The sequence below is a fragment of the Hippocampus guttulatus genome, chromosome 17, assembly GCF_054856545.1.
Source record: "Hippocampus guttulatus isolate MCC_2025c chromosome 17, RoL_Hgut_1.0, whole genome shotgun sequence".
Classification (NCBI taxonomy): domain Eukaryota; kingdom Metazoa; phylum Chordata; class Actinopteri; order Syngnathiformes; family Syngnathidae; genus Hippocampus; species Hippocampus guttulatus.
Window position 1 is genome coordinate 1,344,004 of NC_141277.1, and position 21,755 is coordinate 1,365,758.

Here is a 21,755-nt window from a genome sequence, read left to right on the forward strand (position 1 = left end):
TCTCTTTCTCCTCCGACTCTATCAGGAATCAACAGGAGGACGGTCATTTTGGTCACAACAGAGCCTTTCCGACTGCAGGAAGATCCGAGAGCCAAGCGGGGGCCAACGTGTTTCAGCGCCAGCAGGGACTTCAGGCCGACAGCCCGCATCACCCCCATATGCATTCCAACCAAGGACCCCACAACCGAATCTTGCAGGAACACGACTTCCTAAATCCCCAAACTCGGTCACCTTTGACTCTCGGACCCCACACCTCCCAAGAGCGGAGGGATCCTTACACAACTGTGCAGTCGGGGGGGCACGTGAGAAGGTATGTACAAGTCGAAAAGAATACTACTGCTAGAATACACCCTAATACTTTGAAGTTCCTTAGTCAAGTACTGGCGGGGTCTATATTTTACCGGTGTATATATTTCAAGATGAATGGTGCCTTCACAGATGTGCAAGTTACCCTTGCATCGGCATGCCTTAACACAACCCGCATAAGATCACAGCGTTGGGCTTTTGAACCTTTCGCTGATAAAAATCTGGTGGTCCATTTCCTTTTGGCCCGGAGGACGCATGATATCCAAAAGCAAAATGAAATGTGGGCTCGTCAGACCACGGCACGCTTCTCGACTTTGCGCCGGTCCGTCTCAAGATGACGCCGCTCCGAAAGAATTGAATTTAAACTTGCAGATTTAGTGACAAACTGATGACGACACTGGTGTTGTGTTTTACTCAATGATGATGCTTCTTTTTTTTAATGCTGTGCCACTTGAGAGGTCAAAGGTCACGGGCATTCATTGTTGAGGTTTTCTGAAAAGTGCCTTGCAATGACTAATTTGCGAATTGGCGCTATAACCCCCCCACACACACACCAAGTAAACTAGAATTCACCTTCAATTTGCGAGACGTCACACGGATGATGAATTTCATCTTCTCTTTTCAGATTGGCGGAGCAACCCGACGTCCATCCAGAGCCAGTGTCGTACTCAAGAGTCGCGCAGGGACAAGTGCCCCCTTCCCATTCGGCAGTTCAGCCTCAACACTCCTCCCCCCGTCACCACAGTGACTCAGCAGCTCTTCATTACCATCACGCGGAGCAGAAAGAGCAGAACAGAGACAAAGAACACCCACTGACTCGTCTGGAGAATGCCCTGGTCGAGGTACAGCGTTCCACCAGCCCAAACGGTGCCGTCTCTGCCAGTAGTCATGACAACGACACATTGGGCGAGGGTATCCAGGGACCCACCCGTAGTCTCTCTGTCCTAGAGAGGGTCAGTCGCTTTGAGCATTGTGACAGAGAAGGAAAGCAACGGAGTCAAAGCATCAGTCATAGCCACCACAAAAGCTCTTTCCGCCGGGTGAGTCAAACAAACCCAAGAAATGCATCTCGACATTTCGCGTGCAAGCTTCACAAATCCTGATCCATCAACCAATCTTGCTCCACTAAGTTGCAATGGTTCAATCATTCAGAATCAGTTGCTTGACAAGTCCCACGGCGCCCCCTGTGGAGCGGAGGATCTCAGAAGCATGCTGGAAAGGAGCACCAAAGCCCACCGAACGATGAGCTCCAGAGGAGGCGGCGGCCATTGCAAGAAAGACAGGTGGGCTCGTGACGCTGCTCTATTTCCATGGGACGCGCGGTTTCGCTCGAGTGTATCGCAGTCTGCGGAAAGGCAAAACACGTTTTCCAAAACCGTAGTTGAGCCCTTCCGTCGCTTGGGTCCCAAATGCCGAGATGCCAATCGGTGCCTATTCGCCCTTGGGGGGGGGGGGGGGTTGTGCATTTTCTTAGCTCTTTTCTTCTGCTCTGCTCAGGACCGCATCCGATCCCAGCTCAGCCCTGGAGAGGAGCCTAAGCAGCCTCCATTTGGCCGGACCCAGAGGAGACGACGAGAGCGCGACCTTATGGCAGCAAGACGTCCACAGCATGTTGGGCACTGTGCAGGACGCGTCCTTCCACAGGTCGGAGGTCACATCGGCAGGCCGCTGTTTTACCGTCGGCCAGTTGGCGCGCCGTGTCTGTCGACCATCCTAACGTGGAAACTTGTCTTCAAGCAGATCCTACAAGGACTCATTGAAAGAGGCGCAATCGAAGGTCCTGCGCTCGACCTCCTTGAAACAGAATTCCTGCCCCGATCCCGCCTCACGTGGCAGCCATCAGCCTCCACCCTCGGAGAAGAAAGGCCCGAAAACCATGCCCAAACCCCCGAGCATCGTTGCCCACGCCCCAGTCCCATCCCCTCACGCTCCAAAAGAGCGCCACGCGGTCGGACCGGAGAGCCGAGGCCCAAGTCCCCCGGCCCTGCCCGACGTCGCGCCCGTCGGACCTCCCGCCGCGTTGCGAATCGGCGGACGCAAACGTCTCACCCCGGGCCAGAAGAAACGCTCCTATTCTGAGCCGGACAACATGAACGAGATCGGCATCTCGGATCCTGGGAGAGGTCTCTTCAAGCTTGGAGGAGGTAAATCAAAGGATACACATCGTACAGCTAGTCTGGTGCGGTGCTTGTTTTGAGTCGAGCTCGTATTCAACTTTTGAAGGCATGCACGCACACGGTGCAATCCGAACTAACTCTTCTGAACTTGAGCCGCCAAAGTCGGCTCAGGTGGCTCAGCTCGTGAAACGACACCGATCTTCCTCCCTGCTAGAGACCAGCGTGGCTGACCGGCGGAAGATGTTTGAACTGGGATTTGCAAACAACGCCATGTCCAGGCCCGACTTGCGTCAGCTTCAGCAAGATGCCGTGGCTCAGTACGTGCTGAGGAAGAGAAACGCCAAGAAAGATGAAGGGAGGGAGCGCGCCGGGCCGAGGCCTCTCAGTGCTTATCTGCAGTCGGAAAACGCCTCGCATTCAGGTGGGCGCGCCGAGGCAGAATTCGGACTCGTTCTCAGAGAGATCCTGCACTTTATCTAACTGCCTTGCCCTCTTTTGGACATCCTAGTTTGCATGCCTCCAGTTTTTGTCTTTTTGCCCTTTCTTTTTTAATGCTCTTTAGATCTTAGCGAAGCTGCAAAGTCAGAATTGGATTTCTTTGGGTCATCACTTTTTCTGCTGTGCATTTGATAGTAAAAGCATCTCAAAACAAATCCTGTTGTGAAAAAAAAAAAGTACAATGCTTACCTCCGTTTTCTTTTTCTTCTCTGCTTCTTCGACTGAATTTCCCCCAACGCCCCCCCCCCCCCCCCCCCCCAGACACCTTCAGCCTCTCCTCGACCTCCAGCCTGCTCTCCCTCCAAGACTCCGGCCTGGATCGCAGCCTTTCTTCGAGAGACAGGCGTCACTTGTCCTCTCCCGGAGCTGACCTGCGAGGCCTTCCGTCCAATTTGTACTACCCGGGCAGAGTGCCCGCCTCGAGGGCTCCGTCACAACCGTCAACGTGGTAAGCAAGTCGACTTCAAACCACCGGGAGACATTTTTGAATCACCTCCGGCCGCTGCCGTTTGATCGTCGTTAAGCCGTTTGATATTTTGTGTTCCTTAGTGGCGACTCGCCACCCGCGCGCCGCACCTCCATCGCCCACCTCCCGCATCATTTCGCCCGAGACGCAGGCTCCGATAAACCCAGTCCGATCGGGTCGAAAGATTTGCGACAGGCGGCGAGGCCCCGCCAGACGCAGCGCCTCGACCCCAAGCGGGCGAGCGGGTCTTTGGCCATGGTCGGGTCCGTGCTGGGCTCCGGCAAATCCGCCTCTGTTGAAGACCTTTTGGAGCGGTCAGAGGAAAGGATTCCAAGCCACTCTCGATCCCGCTCGTCCCCAACTCTGGACGTACTTCGCCAGGTAACGCGCACTGACTCACGTTGCAGGAAATGGACACTTTTTGCGTGACCAAATGTGTTGAGAAACGTGAGGAAAATGAACAGGCGAGTACAAAAGTGCAAAAGTCCGTTGGTGTCTCCTCCATCAGATGCCAATTCGACCTGTCTGCAATTTTGCAACGCGCGTGCACTGCCGCCTCTTCGTCCTGGAACGGATGCTCGTCGGCCGCATCCGTTTGTTCCTTCAACGTTTCATCCGTCGCAACATCAACACTCGAAACTGATGCAACGATGAAACATTGAAGTGCTTTGTTTCGTGCAAAAAAGGTTCCGACACACATTTGGCTTCGGGGACATTTTGTTCGGAGCCGCACAGGAAATACCCAGAATCCTCGTGGTTTCCTGTATGGTGCCGCCGCCAGCCGGAGAGCTGCCGGGGGCGCCGCCGTTTGATGTGTTTGATAGGAAAGATAAAACGCAAAACAGCCACGTATACATACGACATCCGCAGAGTCCTTCACGGAAGGCAGCAAAAGACCAACTTCTCTTTTATCTGCGTACCTTATCGGCGGGATCAGTGTCGCGTAAACAACTTAACATTTGAGGCGGACACACAGAGACGCTCTTTTCACTTGAAGTTTCCCTGCGGACATTTTCTCTCCTGGTAAATAAAGGAAACAACATTATACTGATGTTGTTATGGACACCAATTTGCATGAAACATTTTCCATCTCGGCGCATGGAACTCTGAACCCCGTTTCCACGTCGAGAAGTATTTTGGACATTTCTTGATACTCTCGTGTATTATTCTTGCATTTATTAGTCATCATTTGTCACTCACGTTGGCATGCATGTGCTTGGACTGGAGTTTGTTGAAACAACAAACAAATCTAGCGGACTGCCGCGTGTGTTTCAGGACTACGCGTCAGATCAAGTGAAGATGCTCGATGCCTTTGCGTGTGAGCCGGAGCGCCGCTGCGCTCAGACTGAGGAAAGGTACCGCAAACACATCCACATCCTCATAGCTCATCGTCAGGCTGCTCGCTTCCCTTTTTTTCCACTCGCTTTGTCTCTGCCTCCATCTTATATTTATTTTGTTCGGTTACATTTTGCTGATTCTTCCGATTCCATCTCCCACTTCGTCGAGTTTATTCGGGGGGGGCGGGGGGGGGGGGGGATTTAACCGAATGCCAGTGAACAGAATCGTGATCAGGGAAGGAGTCTTGATTTACAAAAGTGGTTGCACTCTTATTTTTTTTTTTTTTTTTTTTGAGGGAGTTGACCTGATTTTGTGTGCGTGTGTATCAGAGAATGTGTGCTCTATTTTATTTTATTTTTTTGAATATAATGAAACAAGTGAGGCTTGGGTAAAACGAAAATTGAAAGAAGCCAGTCGAAGTGTTTTTGAGCAAGCAACAGAAAGTAGAAGGGCAGAAAGACGTGCCCGTAGGGAAACATCAGGGAGGAGAACATGATGCGGTTCCGTTGGAACGGGAAGAACACGAGAGATTATGCATTGGAAATTATAGAAGGAGAGGGAGTAACAAAGATCAATGATGGGGGGAAAAAAAAAGATGAATCAGCGCTACGAAGAGAACACGATGGAAGCAAGGAGTTAAGAAGAGCACGAAGGAGTTCAGGAACGAGGACGATGTGTTTGAAGGAAGAAGAGAAAACTCCTTGGCACCGACACTGAAAAAACAAACAACTTCAGTGCTCTGGGATTTATGAAGCCAAAGCCATCGAATATGTTTAGTCTCCAAATGTGAAGGGCAAGGGTCACTTTAGGAATTCTGTGTGTGTGTGTGTGTGTGGATGCTTGCACAAATCTTTTTGATATATTGCAATAGCAAGCTCGTGAATGTCTTGCTCCTCACGCAAGCGAACCTTGAAACAAAAAAAAGAAAGGACGATTTTGAATGATGGTGGGAAAGCTTGATCCAAAGAACAAATTGACTTTACACTAAATGGCAACAATGTCGCGCGAATGTGCATGAAATCAGTCAAACGCAAGTACGATGGCACAAATATGCACTTGCACCCTTTAAAAAAAAAAAAAAAAGGCACACAGTCCAGAAAAGTCAAGCGTTTGCTCCGTTGTACTTTGCGTGTCTCTGTTCTCTTGACAATTTCCTGTGTCGCGTCTCTCAGCGCCGGAGAGAAGGAGCCACTAGAGGGCCTCGCCTCTCCTCACAACAATCCTCACCGCGTCCGGCCTGCCGGGCCTTCTTCTGGAGGTGAGCGTGCTCACTCTTTGCATCCGTGCGCTCCGGGGTTGGCTGCGCTACTCGCACGATGCAAACCTCAGAATGACCAAAAATTGCGCGTGTACACGCATCCATCCATTTTCCGATCCGCTGATCCTCGGGAGGGTGGCGGGCATGCCGGAGCCCGTCATTTTGATCCTTCTGTGTCTCCTTCTTCGATCCAGCCGTCTCCCGCTCCCCCGTCCCACTGAGGGACAGACAGCGTCAGAGGAACACCGAGCGTCAGCGAGCCCACAGCATGTCGTCTCTCGCGGCCTCGGTCGGTCTGCCTTGCCCGCTCTCCTCCTCCTCCTCCTTCCCGTCCGCTTCCCGGGATGGAGAGGGCACGGCGCGGCGGTCGGCCGAGGCTCCGAGTCGAGCCGATCTGGACGACATCGCCTTCCCGAGCGCCCCCCGCGGCAGCATCGCCCAAGTCGGAGCCGTCGGCCTCGACGCCTTTGCGACGGACAAACCCGCGAGGCGCAGTTTGAGCGATGCCGGCCTATTGGAGGACGCTACCGATGGCGCTCACAGAGAGAGGACATTTAGTTGGGAGAGAAGAGGAGGCCGTCGTGAAGCAAGCATCAAGCCGGTGTCTCCGGCGACGTCATCGCCGCCGCCGCCTCATTTCCAGTTTGCTTCCACACCAGACGAGAAACACGCCGGCAACGTGGAGTCGCGTCCCTCCTCTTCCTCTCATCGGTGCGCCCTTCAGAACGTTTCCTCGGTGAAGAGGTCAGAGTGTCGCCTCAGCAGCTCGCTCGGCCAACAACGAACACCGGCGACGTCCGCGGGACTATTTAGTGAAGACTTGGATGAGGTCTTTCTTCTCAATCCTCCACCTCCTTCGCTCAAAGCGACCAACATGACGGAAGCCTTCCGTCTGCCTCCCGCTCCTCTCCTCCAGTTGGACAAGAAAAGCTCTTTACAGACGGCACCAAGGTTGTTGTTTTTTCCATTCCGTTTGACATCGATGTCGAAATGAAAACCCGGCTCAGAGTGCGCTCTTCCCACCCTGCGGCAGCTTTGTGGCATCGCCCAAGCCGCGAACGTCCGCCCTCACGTCCACCTCGGACAGCCTCCAGTTGGACGAAACGCTGAACCTCGAGTACCAGCCCCTGCTCAAGAGGGAAAAAACGGCGGAGGAGCTACAAGTGGAAACGCTGGCACGGCAGCTGGTGGGTACCAAACGGGATGTTGCTTTATTTTATTTTTTTTGCGCTCACCTGTTACAACATCAGAGATGGAGACGTGTATGAATAGATTTATATGAATTTGTGTAACTTTCAGTGAGACAAACTGCTCCTGTCGTCTCGGGTTTGAAGGCTGCTTGTTTCAGCTCCTTCCACAGATGTTCAATCGGATTGAGATCAGAGCTCCTGGAAGATGGAGCTTTCTGACTCTAGGCAGCACATTTCTCTCTAGAAGAACTTAATCGTGCTTGGCCTTGCAAAGAGTCAAGACGGCAGAAGCAGCGCTGCAGCCCCAGAACAGAACAGAACAGAACCTCATTGACCCGGTTTTTCATTGCTGCTGATAATTCTTCTGTTTCCGCTCAACGCAGGTCATGCAGGATCGCTCTCTGACAGCCATCTTAGAAACGTCGGAGGGTCGATCACCCGTCGAGCTTGTGGAGGAGATCTTCCACAACAGCAGACTGGGTGCTAAAGTCACATGGGAAACCAGGGCTAGCCCGTTAAATGACAGGTATTTATTTTCCTTTGGATCTTGTTTAACCCTCAGACTTTGCTCTTTTTTTTTTTTTGTGGCCATTAAATGTGGCTGTTGCATCCCGTCCAGGAGTGAGAATGGTGTCAATGCAAAAGTGGATCAAAGCACTCGGATGGAGGAGAAGGAGCTCAATAGCAGGAAGGTAGAAACACAAAACACAACGCAGAATCCAAAGACAGTGGAACCTCAATTTAAGGGACCCGGAACCAACGGACCCCACATCCATCCATCCATGCATGGATTTGGAATGTGGGAGGAAAGTGGAGTACCCGGCAAAAACCCACACAGGAGAACATGCAAACTCCACACAAAAGGAATCTTTTGTATTGAGCTATTCATATCGATGTATCTGAGTGGCGTACACAACTCAAACGTGGTATTTTCGGGACAGTCGATTTTGTTTTGTTTTGTTTTTGTTCCTGTCAAGCCCTCATCTATGGAATACAATTGTAGGAAAGGTTCAAAAACCGACAGTGGACACATGAAATGGGATCGCCTATTATTGCTGCGCTTATTACTCTGATGTGCGAACGTTTCCCGATCGACCCGTTTGTTAGGCGCAGCTGTGCGAGGCTCTGAGGTGCAGTGTGGCGGCGATGCGCCGAGAGAAGGATCTTCTGGGCGAGGAGCAGAAGCGTCACCGGGCACTCGGGGCCAGCGTTGACTCTCTGGTGCACAAACTATGCAAGATAAATGAGAGGGACAAGTACAGCATGTTCATCGGTACAGCAATCTCTTCTAAATAGGCGGAGCGCCAATAACCGAGGGCTCGGCTAAAGTTTCTGTAAAATTAATTAATTTTTTTTTAACAGGAGATCTTGAGAAAATCGTCAACCTGCTCTTGTCACTGTGCGGTCGGCTGTCGAGGATTGACAAATCTCTGCTGGCTTTGCAACGACAAGAGCTCGCAAAGGAGGACCCTTCTGACGAGCGGGTGAGAAAACCTCGTACGGGTGACGCGGGTCCTCGCGGGCTCGAGTGGCGTCAGCATTTTTGCTCTCCCCAGGACTCCCTCGTTCACAAGCGCTCTCAGCTCCTCGGCCAAACGGAGGATGCCTGGGAACTGAAGCAAAACCTGGACCGACGGCAGCGCGTGGTCCACGCCGTCTTGCGAGGCTACCTCAGCGAACCCCAGCTGCAAGACTACCGCCACTTTGTCAGCGCCAAACCCTCCCTCCTGATTCGCCAACGGAACCTCGATGACCTCATACGCCAGCGCGAGGAGCAGCTGACCAGGCTGGCGGAGACCCTCCCTCCGGATTGGCCCGGAGGATCTTCGCCTCGCGCCCCGAGCCCCGTCTCCTGCTCCTCTCCCTTCCCGCAGCTGCTTCTTCCCTCCTCTCCGATTCCCGGCCACGCCCACTCGGCCCGCTCCACCACGGTGACGTCGCTGTGATGTCGTGAAACGGCAACAAGGAGCGCCGTGGAAACTACAACCGAAGTTAACAGCGCTGGTCTCGCTCAATCAATGCACACAGTACGTCACTCGTGACGCCGGAAGACACGTCACGCGCCTCGTTTTATTCGCGCCCCGACTGAAACCTTTACAAGAGAAATAATAGCGCTTCGGCCTTAAGTTTGAAATTTGCCCAACTGCCGCCATTCGCACCTGTTCTGGAAAGAGAGCCACCACCAGGTTGGCAGGGCCCAAGAAAATATCGAAAACGTGCAAGATCGTTCGGGTTTTAACGAGGGTCATTTTCTTCTATTGCTTAAAAGCTTCCAACTGTTGTAGGAATACCGGACACATTGCCTTGAGATCTTGGAATAATGGAGTCGCCCCCCCCGAGTTAGGACAAGGGCCGCAAAGCCTTAAATGTTGATATGCAATTTTCTTTCAACTTGCTTCAGACACAATACTCGGAGAAGAACAGACTCTTACTCGTGATCATGTGAAGACTGTGAGGAAAATGCAAAGGTGCAAACGTTGCTCGCGTGGAGGCAACTTTGAGTTTCCTCAAATAGACAACCATGTTTGCTGGTGGCCAAAGACAAAATGGGACAAAATGGCCACGAAAATTGAATTCCACTTATTTTCACGTTGATGTCAAAGAAGGAAGAGTCCAAAGATTGGATTGGGATGCAATGTTGAACGTGTTTTGTCATATTTACATTTTTGGGTGGCCCTAACTTATTGATATTAATATAAATCACAAAATAAGCCAGTCTTCACATTTGAGCATAAGTTATTATTTTAGATTTAGACATTAAATGAACCGAGCAATGCCAATGAATGCCTCTTGATCAAACAAGGCCTAAAATTGGATTCATTATTCTATTAACTCCTTTTGGTGCCAGTTGTGTTTTCCTGCTCTGAAAGAACGTCGCAAAGTGTCTCGTCATATAATATCAGTTTTTTTTAAGCAGCAGATGGAAATATTGGCCATATTTTATCACGCTATCCACTCGCGACTATGCACTTACTCATCAAATACACAACATACTTTTTTGAGGTTCCTCCCGTTAACCTCATGCCATTGAATGTCAAGAATAAGTTAAACGCGACATGTTCTTTATTGAGGCAGCAGCGCAGATATTTAAAATGTTTTTAACAGCGTGAGTACACGTTTTATTCGTGCTGAAATGTCTAAGGGCACTATTTTATCCTACAGCCACAAATTTGACCTTTTTCTAGTTCAGAGAGCACATTTTACATATCGTCAGTCTTTCCTGTTCTCCAAATATCACACACAAAATCTATCACGCTCACTTTTTGATTTACTCCTCATAGGCACAACAGATGATCCCAGATGTGTTTTGCTGGTTGACTTGCTGGACCTATAAAAAAAAAGTTGGAGGGTTGGAAAATGGCTCGTGATGTTCGTTTGTTTTTGCTAAATAAATATATTTTGTAAATGGCGTCAGCGATACTGTCAATTTCTTGTGAGCAGCGACAGACAGACAGTAAAGTAAGCACAGGAGAACAGCAAGTTGTGCACAAGAGTGCACTTTCGAATTTCTCGGGATAGTGGCAGTCCTGGGCCCTCGTCACCAATATTGACTTTAAAATGGGCGAAACTTTGCATCGAATCTGTTGATCGTGTTTACGTCCTGCGGTGCACCTGCAAGAATGCGGCCAGCGAGAAAGGGGTTAAATACCTGAAGTGGGCGGAGCTTCATTCCTCTGACACTCCACCAACTCCCGACCTTCGAAACCAACAAGGAGCGAAAGACCGCAACCAAAATGGACACAGATTTCTCTCAAGACTCGGTTTTACGTTTTCTCCAGAGCAGAGGAGGCTCGGTGAAAAATGCCGACCTGCTCCTCCACTTCAAGGGCTTCCTGCGGGATCACGCGGACCAGGTTCGTAACCGCGAACTCTTCAAAAAGTTCGTCAACTCCGTGGCCACGGTGAAACAGGAGCACGGCGTGTCGCACGTCGTTCTCAGGAAGAAATTCAGAGGTTCGGGGCCGAGTGGCGTCGGAACCGCGGCTTCCGGGACGCGCGACCGGAGTCCCGCTGAGCCCCCGCCGCCCCTGAACCCGGCTTGGAGCAAAGAAAAAGTTCGTCAGAAACCCCGGCCCCGAGAGGAGGCAGCATCCGCTGACGTGAAGAAAGTCCTCCCGGCGGCTGGTATCCTGCTCAACAACAACAACAACGTCGAAACCAATTTGAACTTGACGCAGGAACCGAAGCAAGTTCCTCGAGCTGAAGCGGCTCCGGCGGTGAGTCGAGCTCAAATCTCAGCCGAAACACACCCGAGGCCCCCAGGTGCCGCTGTGGGACAGAGTCCTCCCCAAGCCTCAGTCCCACACGGACAAATCACCCAGCGGGTGTCACCTCCCGGACCCCCCGAAACCAAAAACGGGGGTCTTCCTCATGACGGTCTAAAGGCTCCGCCACGCCACACTAGAAACAGGCAGAGCTACAAAACCGCAGTCTCGCATGATGATGACGACGACGACGATGACGAAGGGCTCAAGATGAACCTAAGCACATCAGGAGTTGGACCCCTGAGGGGTCCCCTTACGCCCCTCGCCGAATCCTCCATAAGCCATTCCGTTGCCTCATCACCGACAGAGAGGATCGTTCCAGTTATTTCTGTCCAGAATGTGGCAGCAGGAGAGCCACGGCTAAGAGGACCAAAGCCGAGTACAGCCGTGGTTCCTGTCTCGATGCCCGACCGGCGTAGTCTACCCGCAGAGCGCTCCTTACTGTCTCCAAATCCGGCTGAGGACGAGGGGAGGCGCTACTCACAGCCTGCGGGTGTGGTTCCCGAGCCCGGACATGATTGGAGTCCAATTGAAAGGACGAGGATGTCGAGCAGCCACGGGAGCGTCTTCTCCTACGCGCCTGACGCCGGCTTCTCCGGCACCGAGTGGGCAGCCGGCCGATCGGGGTGGAACGGCACCACTGACAAGCTGCCGTTCTTCGCAGGTAAGCAAAAAAAAAAAAAAAAAAAAAAAACATTTTTTAAAAATCCATCTCGGCGGTCTGCCATTTTTTTTGCCTTGTACTGTAACTTGCGGAAGATCTTTATTTTTTTTAAAAAGCACATCACAGTGCCTTAGGACTCAGGTAACCACAATCACGACTCACTCGTTTTCAGGCTTTGGTCACGTGGCATTCAAATACTTGGCTCTTGTCAAAAAAAAAAAAAAAAAGACCGGGTCGATTTTTCTGCTTAATTCATCTTCCACAAACATAATCTTTTTGACCGGTCTTGCCCTTTAAGTACAGTTCTGCTTTGTGATCAGGCGCTCCAGTGGAGGCTTTCAAAACTCAGCAGGTCCTTCGGCACCCCCCTGGGAGAAAGCGTCACGATGAACTGAAGGTCAGCGCACCCTGGCATCACTCGACGGGCAATCTCCTCGACGAGCGGACATTCGATGCCCGCGTGGCGCCGTTCCATCGCTCCTCGGAGCATCTCGAGCAGCGCTCTGCGCCCAGAGGACTTCCATGGCACCACTCCTCAGGTCAGGAGTCACAGATGGGCGAAAGTCAAATATTTCTGTTTTGCGAGTAGCGTGTTGTAAAATGATTGTCTTGACGCGCAGGTGATCTGCACGACACCCACCAATCAAGCGACTCCTCGGCCGCGTCGCGGCAACGGCGCCCGACGCTCGCCGGGCGCATCAGCGGTCGGTTGAGCGGCCGGATGTGCCGCAGCATGGGCGCCGACCTCAACCAGCTCCTGCGGGAGGAGGAGGAGGCGGCGGAGGCCGAAGATCGAGCGGGCGGGAACGAAGCGGCCAGGCGGCGCCGCCTCCACCGCATCTCGTCCTCGCTGAGCCTTCGCTACAACCTGTCGTCGTCCTCGCTGTCGTCCTGCTCCTCGCCGTCTCGCTGCGACAGCTTGGCTGACTTGGCCGAGAGGGCGGAAGCCAAAGGCAAGACCGCCGCCCATCACCAAAGTCACAGTCGGCAGGTAGGACGCCAAAGAGCGCATAGCGACGGCCGACCCGCGTCGACGTCGGTTCCGTCGTCTTCCCCCTGCGGGCGCCTGACGTTGATTTTTTGTCAACCAGTCGTTGGTTCCGCTGGAGGCCAGAGAACACGCCTGGCTGGTGAAAGGGGCGTCGGGAGCTTGGCCGGACATCTACTCGCTGTTCCGGGAGGACTGCACTCTTCTCAACAGACGGGACTTCATCTCCGGTTTCACCGTGCTGCACTGGATCGCCAAACACGGCGACCATCGAGTCCTCAACACACTCTGGTACTGCTTGCATGTTGGCTTCTTGTGGCTTTGCTCGGCTGCGATGAGAATACGGTGTGAGCTCTTCGGCGATTTGATTTCAGGACTCTGGTCCCCCCCCCCCTCCCCCCCGTTCCAAAAACACGCATGCCGGGCTAACGATTGTGAGCGCGAATGGTTGTTTGTCTATGTTTGCCCTGCGATTGTCTGGCGACCGGTTCAGGCTGGCATTAGCTCCAGCACGCCCGCGACCCTCGTGAGGAGAAGCGGATTACCATCTGGACGGATGGAATTAGAAAAGCACATGAGCGAATAGCGAAAATCCGCCAGTGATGAATTCTCTTACCCAGTGCCCAGAAGTGCCGCAAGATGGCAAGGAAGCGCCGTTTGTGTCGAAATGAAACTCCTCAACTCATACATAGTGTCTTCCGAGATAAAGTGGCGAGGGCAACCATGCGCCGTTCGAGTAAATGCCAGCGACTGCTCAGCACGCACGTGACAGCGCTTCGACTCGCCATCGCAGTTTTGACGAACCGTGAGCTGCGTCCTCTACTTGTGGCTTGCAGGTACGGTGTGCAAAAGGCCGGTTTGGCGTTCGACATTAACGCCAGGTCGTCGTGCGGACAAACGCCGCTTCACATCGCCGCCATCCACGCCAACAAGAACATGATTCGCCTGCTGGTCAACAAATTCGACGCGGACGTGAAGTTGAGGGACACGGCCGGCAAGAAGCCCTGGCAATACCTGAGCCGAAGCGCGCCGCAGGACGTCTTCCGCTTGTTGGGAGCGCCCACGCGCCACGTCGCCGACGGCGGAGGAGAAGCGGGATCCCCCGCAGGGGACGGCGGGGACCAACAGAAGCCGCATCACCGCCGACGCCAGCGGCGTCACCGCCTGTCCTTCGCCCCGCAAGACCAGAGGCCCAGGACCGTCTCCGGCACTAAGGTCAAGCGGTCGTCATCAATCGCCGCCTTCTTAAAGCATAAGTCACTGGCTCGCTTTCACGGGTACAAGTCTGACGGCTAAGGTGCACCGCAGTTGCCTTTCGGAATTCTTTTCCAACTGCTTGATTGACAAACAGACCGGCATTTGCCTCGTTTTCCCAAATCTCCGCAAATGTGGAGAGCTTTTTGAGTAATTTTTACATTTCCTTGACATCTGGCTGAAGTCCTCTCCGGGAAGCAAATTCGGCACCCTTGAATGATCGTGTCTTCCTCACACTGCCCCCCCCCCTCCACCTCCACTACTCTTTGACATTTCTGCACACCAGTAGGGAAACTTTGGAGCGCTAGTTGGTCAACTACACGTTACTCTTGAAGTAAACCCCCCCCCCCCCAAAAAAACCCCAGGCTCTCTTTTAATCTCACACTACGTTTCCACAAAGTGTGAGGCCCCAACATATAATGTTCTATGTCATGTCAATGACGTTTTAAAGTGTTCATATTTTTTAAACAGTTGTTCATCATTCCAGTCGTTCAACTGATCGTATGCTGTGCTAAAACACATTAGCCTGCTAACATGGTGCGTTTTAACCTCTGAAACTTATGTCGTCTTCATTTAATGCGGTGGTTGTTTTCATCTGGGTGTTAGTTTCCGTTCTCCTCTCGATGGCTGGACTTCGGGGTTGAAGAAAACGCTGATGCGACCAAGTACTCTGCGTTTATGCGTCACAGTATCGAACCTGTTGGAAACGTCAGCCGTGTAATTCTCCATCCATTTTATGCATTATCACTTGTTGATGTGTCGACTGTACTGGGCAGTATTTTTATTCGTCTTCGGCTAGACAACGTTCACAGCGTATTAAACGTATTTCTCAAATGGTTGCGTTTCTTTGAAGAACCACAATCAAAATGCCTGACTTATTGCCTCATTTCTCCACCAATAGTCGAAAGGAATTTTTAGACAAACATGTAACAACGTGCTCGCAAAGGAAAGTGAATGCTTCGGAGCCAAGTCTTGAGTAAGGGCTTGTCTCTGCTAAATGTTTGCTGAAGCGCGGCGGTTGTACCGCACAAACCTCGTTCATAGTGGTGTTTTTTCGACCATGTATATAGTAAGGCGTTTTTAGCCGGGAAAAAACCGACCATTTATAGTAAGGCTTTTCGCCGAAAAAAACGACCATGTATATATAGTAAGGCGTTTTTAGCCGAAAAAAACGACCATGTATAGTAAGGCGTTTTTAGTAAGATGTTTTTAGCCCAAAAAAAACGACCATGTATAATAAGGCGTTTTTAGACGAAAAAAACGACCATGTATAGTAAGGCGTTTTTTTGCCGAAAAAAACGACCATGTGAAGGAAGGCGTTTTTTGCCAAAAAACCCCACCATGTATAGTAAGGCGTTTTTTACCGAAAAAAACGACCATGTATATACAGTAAGGCGTTTTTAGCCGAAAAAATGACCATGTATAGTAAGGCGTTTTTAGCCGAAAAAAACGACCATGTATAGTAAGGCGTTTTTTGCCGAAAAAAACAACAATGTATATATAGTAAGGCGTTTTTCGCCAAATAAAACGACCATGTATAGTAAGGCGTTTTTAGTAAGATGTTTTTAGCCCAAAAAAACGACCATGTATAGTAAGAAGTTTTTAGCCGAAAAAAACGACCATGTATAGTAAGGTGTTTTTAGCCCAAAAAAACGACCATGTATAGTAAGGCGTTTTTAGCCGAAAAAAACAACAATGTATATATATAGTAAGGCGTTTTTAGCCCGAAAAAAACGAAATAGTATAGTAAGGCGTTTTTAGCCGAAAAAAACGACATCGTATAATAAGGCGTTTTTAGCCCGAAAAAAACGACCATGTTTAGTTTTTTTTATAACAAAAGCTATACATGGTAGTTTTTTTCGGCAAAAAACGCCTTACTATACTATGTCGTTTTTTTCGGGCTAAAAACGCCTCACTATACTATGTCGTTTTTTTCGGGCTAAAAACACCTTTCTATACTATGTCGTTTTTTTTGGCTAAAAACGCCTTACTATACTGTCGTTTTTTTCGGGCTAAAAACGCCTTACTATACTGTGTCGTTTTTTTCGGCTAAAAACGCCTTACTATACTATGTCGTTTTTTTCGGCTAAAAACGCCTTACTATACTATGTCGTTTTTTTCGGGCTAAAAACGCCTTACTATACTATGTCGTTTTTTTCGGCTAAAAACGCCTTACTATACTATCATTTTTTTCCGGCTAAAAACGCCTTACTATACTATGTCGTTTTTTTGGGCTAAAAACGCCTTACTATACTGTCGTTTTTTTCGGGCTAAAAACGCCTTACTATACTATGTCGTTTTTTTTGGGCTAAAAACGCCTTACTATACTATGTCGTTTTTTTTCGGCTAAAAACGCCTTACTATACTATGTCGTTTTTTTTCGGCTAAAAACGCCTTACTATACTATGTCGTTTTTTTCGGGCTAAAAACGCCTTACTATACTATGTCATTTTTTTTCGGCTAAAAACGCCTTACTATACTATGTCGTTTTTTTTCGGGCTAAAAACACCTTACTATACTATGTCGTTTTTTTCGGGCTAAAAACGCCTTACTATACTATGTCGTTTTTTTTGGGGCTAAAACGCCTTACTATACAATGTCGTTTTTTTCGGCTAAAAACGCCTTACTATATACTATGTCGTTTTTTTTGGGGCTAAAAACGCCTTACTATAATGTCGTTTTTTTCGGGCTAAAAACGCCTTACTATAATGTCATTTTTTTTCGGCTATGTCGTTTTTTTTTCGGGCTAAAAACGCCTTACTATACTATGTCGGTTTTTTCGGGCTAAAAACGCCTTACTATACTATGTCGTTTTTTTGGGGGCTAAAACGCCTTACTATACAATGTCGTTTTTTTCGGCTAAAAACGCCTTACTATACTAAATCGTTTTTTCGGGCTAAAAACGCCTTACTATACTATGTCGTTTTTTTCGGGCTAAAAACGCCTTACTATATATATACATTGTTGTTTTTTTCGGCTAAAAACGCCTTACTATACTATGTCGTTTTTTTCGGCTAAAAACGCCTTACTATACTATGTCGTTTTTTTTCGGGCTAAAAACGCCTGACTATATACTATGTCGTTTTTTTTGGGGCTAAAAACGCCTTACTATAATGTCGTTTTTTTCGGGCTAAAAACGCCTAACTATACTATGTCGTTTTTTTCGGGCTAAAAACGCCTTACTATAATGTCGTTTTTTTCGGGCTAAAAACGCCTTACTATATATACTATGTCGTTTTTTTTTGGCTAAAAACGCCTTACTATACTATGTCGTTTTTTTCGGCTAAAAACGCCTTACTATACTATGTCGTTTTTTTCGGCTAAAAACGCCTTACTATACTATGTCGTTTTTTTCGGGCTAAAAACGCCTTACTATACTATGTCGTTTTTTTCGGCTAAAAACGCCTTACTATACTATGTCGTTTTTTTCGGGCTAAAAACGCCTTACTATACTATGTCGTTTTTTTCGGCTAAAAACGCCTTACTATACTATGTCGTTTTTTTCGGGCTAAAAACGCCTTACTATACTGTCGTTTTTTTCCGGCTAAAAACGCCTTACTATACTATGTCGTTTTTTTCCGGCTAAAAACGCCTTACTATACTAAATCGTTTTTTCCGGCTAAAAACGCCTTACTATACTATGTCGGTTTTTTCGGGCTAAAAACGCCTTACTATACTATGTCTTTTTTTTGGGGCTAAAACGCCTTACTATACGATGTCGTTTTTTTCGGCTAAAAACGCCTTACTATACTAAATCGTTTTTTCGGGCTAAAAACGCCTTACTATACTATGTCGTTTTTTTCGGCTAAAAACGCCTTACTATACTATGTCGTTTTTTTCGGGCTAAAAACGCCTTACTATACTATGTCGTTTTTTTCGGGCTAAAAACGCCTTACTATACTATGTCGTTTTTTTCGGCTAAAAACGCCTTACTATACTATGTCGTTTTTTTCCGGCTAAAAACGCCTTACTATACTATGTCGTTTTTTTCGGGCTAAAAACGCCTTACTATACTATGTCGTTTTTTTCGGCTAAAAACGCCTTACTATACTATGTCGTTTTTTTCCGGCTAAAAACGCCTTACTATACTATGTCGTTTTTTTCGGCTAAAAACGCCTTACTATACTATGTCGTTTTTTTTGGGCTAAAAACGCCTTACTATACTATGTCGTTTTTTTCGGCTAAAAACGCCTTACTATACTATGTCGTTTTTTTTCGGCTAAAAACGCCTTACTATACTATGTCGTTTTTTTTCGGGCTAAAAACGCCTTACTATACTATGTCGTTTTTTTTCGGCTAAAAACGCCTTACTATACTATGTCGTTTTTTTCGGCTAAAAACGCCTTACTATACTATGTCGTTTTTTTTCGGCTAAAAACGCCTTACTATACTATGTCGTTTTTTTCGGCTAAAAACGCCTTACTGTACTATGTCGTTTTGTTGGGGCTAAAACGCCTTACTATACGATGTCGTTTTTTTCGGCTAAAAACGCCTTACTATACTATGTCGTTTTTTTCGGGCTAAAAACGCCTTACTATACTATGTCGTTTTTTTCGGCTAAAAACGCCTTACTATACTATGTCGTTTTTTTCCGGCTAAAAACGCCTTACTATACTATGTCGTTTTTTTCGGGCTAAAAACGCCTTACTATACTATGTCGTTTTTTTCGGCTAAAAACGCCTTACTATACTATGTCGTTTTTTTCCGGCTAAAAACGCCTTACTATACTATGTCGTTTTTTTCGGCTAAAAACGCCTTACTATACTATGTCGTTTTTTTTGGGCTAAAAACGCCTTACTATACTATGTCGTTTTTTTCGGCTAAAAACGCCTTACTATACTATGTCGTTTTTTTCGGCTAAAAACGCCTTACTATACTATGTCGGTTTTTTCGGCTAAAAACGCCTTACTATACTATGTCGTTTTTTTCGGCTAAAAACGCCTTACTATACTATGTCGTTTTTTTTCGGCTAAAAACGCCTTACTATACTATGTCGTTTTTTTTCGGGCTAAAAACGCCTTACTATACTATGTCGTTTTTTTTCGGCTAAAAACGCCTTACTATACTATGTCGTTTTTTTCGGCTAAAAACGCCTTACTATACTATGTCGTTTTTTTTCGGCTAAAAACGCCTTACTATACTATGTCGTTTTTTTCGGCTAAAAACGCCTTACTGTACTATGTCGTTTTGTTGGGGCTAAAACGCCTTACTATACGATGTCGTTTTTTTCGGCTAAAAACGCCTTACTATACTATGTCGTTTTTTTTCGGCTAAAAACGCCTTACTATACTATGTCGTTTTTTTCGGCTAAAAACGCCTTACTATACTATGTCGTTTTTTTCGGGCTAAAAACGCCTTACTATACTATGTCGTTTTTTTTCGGCTAAAAACGCCGTACTATACTATGTCGTTTTTTCGGGCTAAAAACGCCTTACTATACTATGTCGTTTTTTTCGGCCAAAAACGCCTTACTATACTATGTCGTTTTTTTGGGGCTAAAAACGCCTTACTATACTATGTCGTTTTTTTCGGCTAAAAACGCCTTACTATACTATGTCGTTTTTTTCGGGCTAAAAACGCCTTACTATACTATGTCGTTTTTTTTCGGCTAAAAACGCCTGACTATGTCGTTTTTTTCGGCTAAAAACGCCTTACTATACTATGTCGTTTTTTTGGGGCTAAAAACGCTTTACTATACTATGTCGTTTTTTTCGGCTAAAAACGCCTTACTATACGATGTCGTTTTTTTCGGCTAAAAACGCCTTACTATACTATGTCGTTTTTTTCGGCTAAAAACGCCTTACTATACTATGTCGTTTTTTTCGGCTAAAAACGCCTTACTATACTATGTCGTTTTTTTCGGGCTAAAAACGCCTTACTATATATACTATGTCGTTTTTTTTCGGCTAAAAACGCCTTACTATACTATGTCGTTTTTTTCGGCTAAAAACGCCTTACTATACTATGTCGTTTTTTTCGGCTAAAAACGCCTTACTATACTATGTCGTTTTTTTCGGGCTAAAAACGCCTTACTATACTATGTCGTTTTTTTCGGGCTAAAAACACCTTACTATACTATGTCGTTTTTTTCGGGCTAAAAACACCTTACTATACTATGTCGTTTTTTTCGGGCTAAAAACGCCTTTCTATACTATGTCGTTTTTTTCGGCTCAAAACGCCTTACTATACTATGTCGTTTTTTTCGGGCTAAAAACGCCTTACTAAACTGTCGTTTTTTTCGGCTAAAAACGCCTAACTATACTATGTCGTTTTTTTCGGCTAAAAACGCCTTACTATACTATGTCGTTTTTTTTCGGCTAAAAACGCCTTACTATACATGGTTGTTTTTTTCAGCTAAAAATGCTTTACTATACATGGTCGTTTTTTTCGGCTAAAACGCCTTACTATACATGGTCGTTTTTTTCAGCTAAAAATGCTTTACTATACTATGTCGTTTTTTTTCGGCTAAAAATGCCTTACTATACATGGTCGTTTTTTTCAGCTAAAAATGCTTTACTATACATGGTCGTTTTTTTTGGGCGAAAAACGCCTTACGATACAAAAAAACGACTTGAATAAGCCTTACTTATCATGTTGGTCAAGGAAAGAATGGATATGGTTGCAACCTCTGGGGATTGAACACCCAACCGCTAGTTTGGGAAATGGTTTCTCTACCCCTGAGCCACACCACCACATAACTTCGAGTTTGTTTTGTGTTTTCTTCAATAAAGCTGCAAATGGTGGTTAAAGAAAGATGAGACCTTGTTGCATACACTGGGAATCGAACACCCGACTGTTGGATTTGGGACTTCAGCTTTCTACCACTGAGCTAATTCACTGCAATGAACTGTTGGGTTGTTTTGTGTTTGTCCTCAAATAAGTTGTATATGGTGGTTAAAGAGTAGACATTGTTGCAACAACCAGGGATCGAACACTCAACCTCTGGTGTGGCACTCCATCACTCTACCACTGAGCCAAAGCATCACTTAGAACAGTGGAGTTGTGTTTTTTTATTAATCATGGTCGTTTCTTTCGGCTAAACACTACATTGTTGTTTTTTTTCCAGCTAAAAACGCCTTACTATACTATGTCGTTTTTTCGGCTAAAAACGCCTTACTATACATGGTCGTGTTTTCAGCAAAAAACGCCTTACTATACATGGTCGTTTTTTGCGGCGAAAAACGCCTTACTATACATGGTCGTTTTTTTTCGGCTAAAAACGCCATACTATACATGGTCTTTTTTTTCGGCTAAAAACGGCTTACTATACATGGGCGTTTTTTTCGGCTAAAAACGCCTTACTATACATGGTCGTTTTTTTCGGCTAAAAACGCCATACAATACATGGTCCTTTTTTTTCTTAAGGTTTCTTAATTCTCCAAAATGACACTTTTCAAAAATAGACCCACTG

The 21,755-nt window shown here is 47.5% G+C and overlaps 2 protein-coding genes across 4 annotated transcripts in view; both read left to right on the top strand.

Annotated features, from left to right (window-relative positions):
- The window catches only part of shroom3 (shroom family member 3), a 30,223-nt gene extending 19,640 nt beyond the window's left edge, over positions 1–10,583 (top strand). For all 3 annotated transcript variants that reach the window (XM_086134163.1, XM_086134165.1, XM_086134164.1), the window contains 17 exons: positions 26–310; positions 932–1,346; positions 1,459–1,589; positions 1,804–1,950; positions 2,047–2,450; positions 2,638–2,844; positions 3,183–3,369; positions 3,471–3,768; positions 4,663–4,742; positions 5,898–5,983; positions 6,178–6,934; positions 7,017–7,170; positions 7,557–7,699; positions 7,793–7,865; positions 8,281–8,446; positions 8,536–8,657; positions 8,730–10,583. In XM_086134163.1, the coding sequence (XP_085990289.1) occupies positions 26–310; positions 932–1,346; positions 1,459–1,589; positions 1,804–1,950; positions 2,047–2,450; positions 2,638–2,844; positions 3,183–3,369; positions 3,471–3,768; positions 4,663–4,742; positions 5,898–5,983; positions 6,178–6,934; positions 7,017–7,170; positions 7,557–7,699; positions 7,793–7,865; positions 8,281–8,446; positions 8,536–8,657; positions 8,730–9,119 (4,045 nt within the window). In that variant the 3' untranslated portion in view covers positions 9,120–10,583. The remainder of the gene's footprint in view (positions 1–25; positions 311–931; positions 1,347–1,458; positions 1,590–1,803; positions 1,951–2,046; positions 2,451–2,637; positions 2,845–3,182; positions 3,370–3,470; positions 3,769–4,662; positions 4,743–5,897; positions 5,984–6,177; positions 6,935–7,016; positions 7,171–7,556; positions 7,700–7,792; positions 7,866–8,280; positions 8,447–8,535; positions 8,658–8,729) is intronic.
- Positions 10,584–10,703: 120 nt separating this feature from the next.
- Positions 10,704–15,211, top strand: sowahb (sosondowah ankyrin repeat domain family member B). The gene is made up of 5 exons (XM_086134166.1): positions 10,704–12,102; positions 12,423–12,641; positions 12,723–13,093; positions 13,194–13,381; positions 13,927–15,211. The coding sequence occupies exons 1-5, from the start codon at positions 10,908–10,910 to the stop codon at positions 14,384–14,386; spliced, it is 2,433 nt and encodes an 810-aa protein (XP_085990292.1). The 5' UTR covers positions 10,704–10,907; the 3' UTR covers positions 14,387–15,211.
- The last annotated feature ends 6,544 nt before the right edge of the window (positions 15,212–21,755 follow it).